Source organism: Sus scrofa, chromosome 12 (genome assembly GCF_054392235.1).
Source record: "Sus scrofa isolate SSC_HxYL_T2T_F1_AM1 chromosome 12, Sscrofa_HxYL_maternal_Yorkshire_Landrace_v2.0, whole genome shotgun sequence".
Lineage (NCBI taxonomy): Eukaryota > Metazoa > Chordata > Mammalia > Artiodactyla > Suidae > Sus > Sus scrofa.
The window spans coordinates 38,760,725-38,769,330 of record NC_139394.1 but is presented as its reverse complement, the minus strand read 5'-3'; the positions used below and the strand labels follow the sequence as shown (position 1 = coordinate 38,769,330).

General features: G+C 42.5%; 1 protein-coding gene across 1 annotated transcript; it reads right to left on the bottom strand.

Moving 5' to 3' along the window:
• Positions 1–7,206: 7,206 nt before the first annotated feature.
• Positions 7,207–8,210, bottom strand: LOC100513817 (olfactory receptor 4D2). Its single transcript, XM_021066323.2, has one exon. It carries the CDS (start codon positions 8,140–8,142, stop codon positions 7,207–7,209), a length of 936 nt encoding a protein of 311 aa, XP_020921982.2. The 5' UTR covers positions 8,143–8,210.
• Positions 8,211–8,606: the final 396 nt, after the last annotated feature.

Here is an 8,606-nt window from a genome sequence, read left to right as displayed (position 1 = left end):
CAGAGATTGAATATAGTTCTCCGTGCTAGACAGCAGGACCTCATTGCTTAGTCATTCTAAATATAATAATTTGCATTTGCTTGCACCAAGTCCATCCCACTTTCTCCCCACTCCCCCTTGGCAACCAGAAGGCTGTCCTCTATGTGTCTGGGAATCTGTTTCTGTCCTGTAGATAGGTTCATTTGTGCCATATTTTAAATTCAACATATGTGATATATGGTATTTGTCTTTCTCTTTCTGACTGACTTCACTTAGTATGAGAATCTCTAGTTGCATCCATGTTGCTGCAAACACATTATTTAATTCTTTTTTATGGCTGAGTAGTACTCTGCTGTAATACTTGTTTAAAAAGTAATTGATCCTAACTTGGACAACATCATAGGTGGGGAAATATTTGTATAGTACATTGGAAACAAACCCTGTAAACTCTGTCTTTTATTTTGTCAACCAGATCCCAAGGGAGAATCCCCATCTATATCCAATTCTATTCTACCATCTATAACATTCTAGTACACTTTATATATTAATTACCTAAGATCTCTTTAAGATCTTTCCTTTCATACAAGGAATAGTATAGGTAGTGGAGATATTTTTTTTATGATGATGAACTGTTCAGAATTGGGATTAACTAGCTTTATAATCTCAGTGTACAATAAAAACTGTGATCCTAGATAGACTTTTTCTTTATTTCTTCTTTTTTTCTTTTTTTGCTTTTTAGAGCCACAAGTGCAGCATATGGAAGTTTCCAGGCTAGGGGTTCTATCGGAGCTACAGCAGCCAGGCTACGCCACAGCCACAGCAGCATGGGACCTGAGCCACGTCTGTGACCTACACCACAGCTCACAGAAATTCCAGATCCTTGACCCACTGAGTGAGGCCAGGGATCGAACCCACATCCTCATGGATACTAGTTGGATTTGTTTCCACCGCACCACAACAAGAACTCCCAACTTTTCTGTTCTACATGAGATTTCAATGTGGTCTGAATGGTTTTGTAACAATTTTTTTTTTTTTTTTTGTCTTTTGTTGTTGTTATTGTTGCTATTTCTTGGGCTGCTCCCACGGCATATGGAGGTTCCCAGACTAGGGGTTGAATCGGAGCTGGAGCCACCAGCCTACGCCAGAGCCACAGCAACGCGGGATGCGAGCCAAGTCTGCAACCTACACCACAGCTCACGGCAACGCCGGATCGTTAACCCACTGAGCAAGGGCAGGGACCGAACCCGCAACCTCATGGTTCCTAGTCGGATTCGTTAACCACTGCGCCACGACGGGAACTCCTGTTTTGTAACAAATATTTATACCTAGAAAAACATAATATCTCTGGTTTATTTTTTTTAAACTATGTGGTACAAATGTTTTCTTAGATCGGTCTCCCAAGGCAATCGAAATAAAAACAAAAATAAACAAATGAGATCTAATCAAACTTACAAGTTTTTGTACAGCAAAGGAAACCATTTCTTAAAAAAGACAACTTATGGGATGGGAGAAAATAGTTGCAAATAATGCAACCGACGAGGGCTTAATCTCCAGAACATACTGACAACTCATACAACTCAACAACGAAAAAACAAACAACCCAATTGAAAAATGGGCAGAAGGGAGTTCCCGTCGTGGCGCAGTGGTTAACGAATCCGACTAGGAACCATGAGGTTGCGGGTTCGGTCCCTGCCCTTGCTCGGTGGGTTAACCATCCAGCATTGCTGTGAGCTGTGGTGTAGGCTGCAGACTCGGCTCGGATCCAGCGTTGCTGTGGCTCTGGCGTAGGCCGGTGGCTACAGCTCCGATTAGACCCCCGGCCTGGGAACCTCCATATGCCGTGGGAGAGGCCCAAGAAATGGCAAAAAGACACCAAAAAAAAAAAAAAAAAATTGGGCAGAAGACCTAAATAGACATTTCTCCAAAGAAGACATATGGATGGCCAGCAGGCACACGAAAAGATGCTCAACATCACTAATTATTAGGGAAATGAAAATCAAAACTACAATGAAGTACTACCTCATACAGGCCAGAATGGCCACCATGAGTAAAGGTACAAATAACACATTCTGGAGAGGGTGTGGAGAAAAGGGAACCCTCCTACGCTGTTGGTGTGAATGTAAATTGGTACAACCACTATGGACATTTCTCAGAAAATTGAGTATAGAACTACCACATGATCTAAGCAAACCCACTCCTGGGCATATATCCAGACAAAACCATAATTCAAAAAGATGCATGCAGCCCTATGTCCACTGCAGCACTATTCACAATAGCCAAGGCATAGAATCAACCTAAATGTCCATTGACAGATGAATGGATTAAGAAGGTGCGGTACCTATAGACAATGGAAGAGACTATTTGGCCACAAAAAAGAACAAAATAATGCCATTTGCAGCTACATAGATGCCACTACAGATTCTCACACTAAGTGAAGTAAATCACAAAAAGGACAGGCGTTCCCATTGCCGCTCAGTGGTAACAAGCCTGACTACTATCTATGAGGATGTGGGTTTGATCCCTGACCTTGCTCAGTGGGTTAAGGATCCGATGTTGCTGTGAGGTGTGGTGTAGGTAGCAGACTCAGCTTGGATACCGCATTGCTGTGGCTGTGGCATAGGCCGATGGCGGCAGCTCCAATTCCACCCCTAGCTTGAAAACTTCCATTTGTCCCAGGAGCAGCCCTAAGAAAGAAAGAAAGGGGAGGAAGGAAGGGAGGGAGGGAAAGACAAATATCTTATGATATCACTTATATGTGGAATCTAAAATATGACAGAAACAGATTCACAGACATGGAGAAGAGACTTTTGGCTGCCAAGGGAGAGAGAGAGTGGGATGGACAGTGAATCTGGGATTAGTAGATGCAAACTATTACCTTTAGAATGGATAAGCAATGAGGTCCTGCTCTGTAGCACAGGGAACTGCATTCAACCTCTTGAGACAGACCAAGATGGAGAATAATATGGGAAGGGGAATGAATATATATGTATGCCTGGGTCACTTTGCTTTACAGCAGAAATTGGCACAATATTGTAAATCAGTTACACTTTAATTAAAAGTAATACAATATAGGAAAAAAAAATCTATGCGATGCTTTTTTTTCCTCCATAAACAAGAGCTTCTTCTTCCCATATTTAGAGCTTCTGTTTGTTTTACACTCCAGCTTCTTGTTAAAATCTCCTGAGTTGTTACTAGGGAAGTGATCAAGCTCCTTGACTGTCAGATGGCGCTATCTGTAACATTATTCATGGTAACTATTTACATTACCTGGATTAATTCCTTATGATTCTGATTCAGTTCTCAATAAGAAAGCCCTTGTATCTTCTAGTTTATGTATTTCTCATCCGAAAGCACATAAATGGCTATAAAATGTGGTAGGAAACCACCTCTTAACCCCCAGCTTGATTCCTCAGAGCGAAATTGTGGATAATTTATCTGTTTTTAAAATGTGGCTTATTGATTTGAAGTTATGGTATTAGGTCCATTGGGAAAGTTCAATAAAAACAAAAAAAGGAAACTGAAACCTCCATTAAGTTGAGTCGGGCAACCAGAAGAAACTCTCTCGTACCCTGGCAATAGCAGAGACCAACAAGAAGAAAGACTCATCTTCTCCTTCAAAGGTTGGAGGTGAGGACATCGGTGGGAGGGCAACTTCCTTCTCCTCCTGCATCTCTCGCCTCTATTCATGGAGGAGAAATCTTTCCCAGAAGCTCCCAGGCTAACACTCTGTTTGGTGTAATTTTCATTCCTGGATCTCATAAACACATGAGTACTCCTAGCTTCCAAGGGTTCTGGGAAAGTGAACCATTATGATAGGGGACAAGCAAGGTGGAAGCAGTTGGGAATGGCTTTGGGGAGACACCCAAGGACAGGCTAGCTTCTTATGAAGTCTGCAAAGAAGAGTGAACATAAATCAGCTATACTTTATTTTTTTTAATTATTTTTAAAATGTGACATTGAACAAAAGAAGATTGCACATGATGGGCCAGAGGCAAGAGAAAGTTAACAATGATGCCAAGTCTGTCTTATACGGGAACGCTCTTCTGACAGTGGAGGTTACAAACTGTAACTCAAAGGTGAGTAATGAAAATAAGAGAGGGTGGTCAGGGAGTTCCCGTCGTGGCTCAGTGGTTAACGAATCCAACTAAGAACGCTGAGGTTGTGAGTTCGATCCCTGGCCTTGCTCAGTGGGTTAAGGATCCGACGTTGCCATGAGCTGTGGTGTAGATCGCAGATGTGGCTGGGATTCCGCGTTGCTGTGGCTCTGGCGTAGGCCAGTGGCTACGACTCTGATTCAACCCCTGGCCTGGGAACCTCCATATGCCTCGGAAGAGGCCCAAAAGATGGCAAAAAAGAAAAAAAAAAAAAAAAGGAGATGGTGGTCAGCTGGAACTTTCTCTAAGGAGACCTGAGACTCATCCCTCTCCCCACCCCAGGACAAAATTTGAGCATCTAAGCCAAAGGCAGGATATCAAGATTTTTCTTTGCAGAAACAACTCCAGAAACACAGGACCTCCAAGTATTGGCACTTGGGGGTCCTCCAATAAAGAGCTGATTTCCATGTCAACCCCTAAGGTAAAGTCTAAAGGAGTTCATAGAGGTAGAATTCATATTTTACTGCCTTGCTCGTCAATGTAGATGGCCAAGTACACTGGGAGTTTAAGCAAGGTCACTGCACAAAAGAGCACAACAGAAGAAGTAGAAAAATGAATGAGAAGAAAGCAAAAATGGCATAGGAAAAGGAGAGAAGTTTCTATAATTAGCAATCCGAGAGAAGCAAGAATGTCTTTCTGTTCTCTGGGTAAAATGCAATTTTTAAAAATTATTTCTTGGTGTTCCCATTGTGACATATGGGTTAAGGGTCTGACTGTAGTGTCTGGGTTTTCTGCAGAGGCTTGGGTCTGGTCCCCAGCCCAGCACAGTGGGTTAAGAATCTGGCGTTGCTGCAGTTGTGGTGTAGGCAGCAGCTGCAGCTAGGATTTGATCCCTGGCCTGGGAACTTCCATATGCTGCACGTGCAGCAAAACAAACAAACAAAACAAATCTATATCTCAATAAAAGCTGGTAAAAATATAAAAGACCGACATACTTGACCTCATAAAAACTAACATGAAAAAGCAAAGACAAAAAACAAACTAAAAGTATTGTAATAAATAGAACTAACAATATATCAGCAACCAAATTATATATAAACTCTTACACTACTAGAAAAAGTCAGTAGAAAAGGAAACAAAAAATTTCTTGGGAGGAGTTCCCATTGTGGATCAGCGGGTTAAGAACCCAGCTGGTATCCATGAGGATACAGGTTCGATCCCTGGCCTCCCTCAATAGGTAGGGGATCTGGCATTGCCATGAGCATGGTGTAGGTTGTAGACGGTGGCTTGGCTTTGCTGTGGCTGTGGTGTAGGCTAGTGGCTACAGCCCTGATTGGACCCTTAGACTGGGAATCTCCATATGCTGTGGGTGTGGCCCTCAAAAGACAAAAAATTAACAAAAAATAAAAATAAAAACAAATTGTTAATAAATCCAAAAAAAAGATATTCATGGGAAATTCAATGCAATAAAAATACTGAAATGTTAGAGAAATGCAAATCGAGCCCACAGTGAAATACCATTTTTTATCCACTTAACTGGCAAAAACAAACTGGTCTGACAATAACTGTTAGCAGGATGTGAATCAATGGAAACACTTAGGCACTGCTAATGAGCATGTAATTTGGTACAACAGCCTTGGAAAACAATTTGGCACCATTTTGTAAAGGCCAATCTTTGAAGATCTCATGACTAAGCAATTCCACATCAGGGTATATGACCCATAGTTCCTCAACATAAAAACAGAAGACAAGAGTTCCCTTTATGGTGTAGCAGAAACAAATCCAATTAGTATCCGTGATGACTCGGGTTTAATGCCTGGCCTCGCTCAGTGGGTCGGGGATCCAACATTGCCTGAGCTATGGTGTAGGTCGCAGACAAAGCTCGGATCTCCCGTTGCTGTGGCTGTAGCTCCGATTTGACCCCTAACCTGGGAACTTCAATATGCCAAGGGTTCGGCCCTAAAAAGCAAAAAAACAAAACACGAAAAACACAAAAAACGAAGACAAGTAGAAGAATATTCAGTAGATCATTGTTTGCAAGAGCAAAAACTGGGGACAACACAAATAAGCTTATGCTCACAATGGAATATTATACAGCAGTGAAAATGAATTAATTACAGCCAAACTGAATAATATGTAGTGTTTAGGAGCATAACATTGAGTGAAAAAAATCAAATCCCAGATTATTGTGTATAGCCAAGTATTTTTAGAAAGCTCAAAAAAGCAAAATAAAACAATATACTGAGTCTGCAAAAATGTGTTAAAACTGTTTTTATAAGCAATGGAATGATAAACACCAGATTCAAGAAGGAGGTTTCATCTGGAGAGAAGTGATGTGATAGAGAGGACCTATGCAGGGCTGTAAGTTATTGGTAACTTCTTGTTCTTGAATTGAGTGGCATGTACATGAGTGGTCATACATGATAATATAATGTTTTATATTTTACATGCATTTTACACATCATGTATTGGTTGTAATAATATTATACTATACTGAAATGTAAAGCAAAAAAATCTGAATATTCATGACAATTACAAACTTGAAAATAAGTAAAATACAGTTAAATGCTTCACCTAATGTTTTCTCACAATTTTGAGGGGTTTGATTCTTACAAAAAACCGGGGAGGTTTGGGGTCAGATATTCATTTTAGTGAGATTTTTGAGGAAGTCATGAGGCCAAGAGAGGCCAGGTGGTTCATCCAAGGTCATTGTTTTAGTAAATGATAGGTTGGGGTCTCTATTTTAAGGCTTAAGACTCTGCCTTCCAGACTCACACCAAAATGGGGTGCTGAGAAAAGAGGTCAAAATACAGAAAGCAGAACTTCTCCTCTGGGGAAATGCTGTCATCCTAAGAGGAAACTGTCCATCCAGAAGGAAGAAAAGAGGTGTGGCTTTTGGAAGGTCTCCATGACAACACACCTTGTCCTCACTGGGGTGTTCAAATCATCCATCACACAGAAAAGATATTTTCCTTTTTTCTAAAAATCTGAGGAAGTGGTTGGGTTTCAATACTCATTCATTCCTACAATGACTCTCAGAACATATCCACAAGGTATGAAGAGAGAAGATATGGCAGCTCTCTTTCCACATGCATATGGAAAACAAAGCCAAAGAGAAGTGATCCCATCACTGTCACTCCCTCTTAAAAAGCACCCAGTGTCTCCCGAGCCTCTTCACGGCTGCCTGCATCTCCTGGTTCCTCAGGGTGTAGATCAGGGGGTTGAGCATAGGGGTCATGACCGTGTGGCTGATGGACACAGCCTTGTCCATGGGGAAGGAGGTGAAGGGCCGGGCATAGAGGTAAATGCTTGGAATAAAGACCATAGACACCACGACGATGTGGGTGGTGCAGGTGGAAGCTGCCTTCCTCCTCGCCTGCCCCGAGTGGGCCCTCAGCATCACCAGGATGGCAGAGTAGGACATAAGGAGGAGGAGGAACCAGATGACATCCAGCATCCCACTGTTGCAGATCATGAGGAACTCTAGGACAGAAGTGTCAGTGCAGGCAAGTCTCAGCACTTGGGGAACATCACAGTAGAAGTTGTCTAGGACATTGGGACCACAGAAGGGCAGTGGGAGCATCAGAGCCAGTTGGGAGATGGAATGGACAAAACCTACCATCCAGGCTGTCACCACCAGCTCCACACAGAGCTGAGTGTTCATGATGGTGGCATAGTGGAGGGGCCGGGAGATGGCAACCAGGCGGTCATAGGCCATCACTGAGAGGAAGAAGACCATGGCACCTCCCAGAAAGTGGAAGAAGAAGAGCTGGGCCATGCACCCCTCATAGGAGATGGTCTTCTTCTCAGACAGCAAGTCCACCAGCATCTTTGGAGCAGTGACTGAGGAGAAACAGAGGTCCAAGAGAGCCAGGTTTCGGAGCAGAAAGTACATGGGTGTGTGGAGCCGAGAATCAGAGGTCACTGTGACCGTGATGAGGAGGTTTCCTATGACAGCGGTGGTGTAGACAAACAGGACCACCATAAACAAGAGGAGCTGGAGCTCCCGAGTCTGTGAGAGTCCCAGGAAGACAAATTCTGATACCCATGTGAGGTTGCTTGGTTCCATGGTGTCTTCCCCACACACCTAAAGAAAACAGACCCCCAGAAAGATGCATTAGTGCTCAGAGGCTCCAACTGAGTTGTCCAGGTCTAGGTGATGGACATTCATGTGTCAATTATAACACCAGGTATTGATTAAATGGCCTTGTCTCTGGAGAGTGTACAAGTTGGTGCTGGAATAAACATTCATGAGATATCTTAAAGCCATCCAGAGATGCATGCAGCCTGCCTTGCAAAGATTCAGTGCAATATAGTGATGGTAAAACCCTTAGAATCCAACAGAACCAGAGTCAAATTCAGAGCTTTTATTTCCTTGAGATGTGACCTCGCGTAAGTTACTTAATCTGAGTTTCAAGTTCCACATCTCTAAGAAAAATATCTCCTTTATAGAAATTGCCTAGAATATCAAACAAGATAACACATACATTTCCGAGAACAGTGTCTGGAATTATATCACTCTCCTCTGTAGTC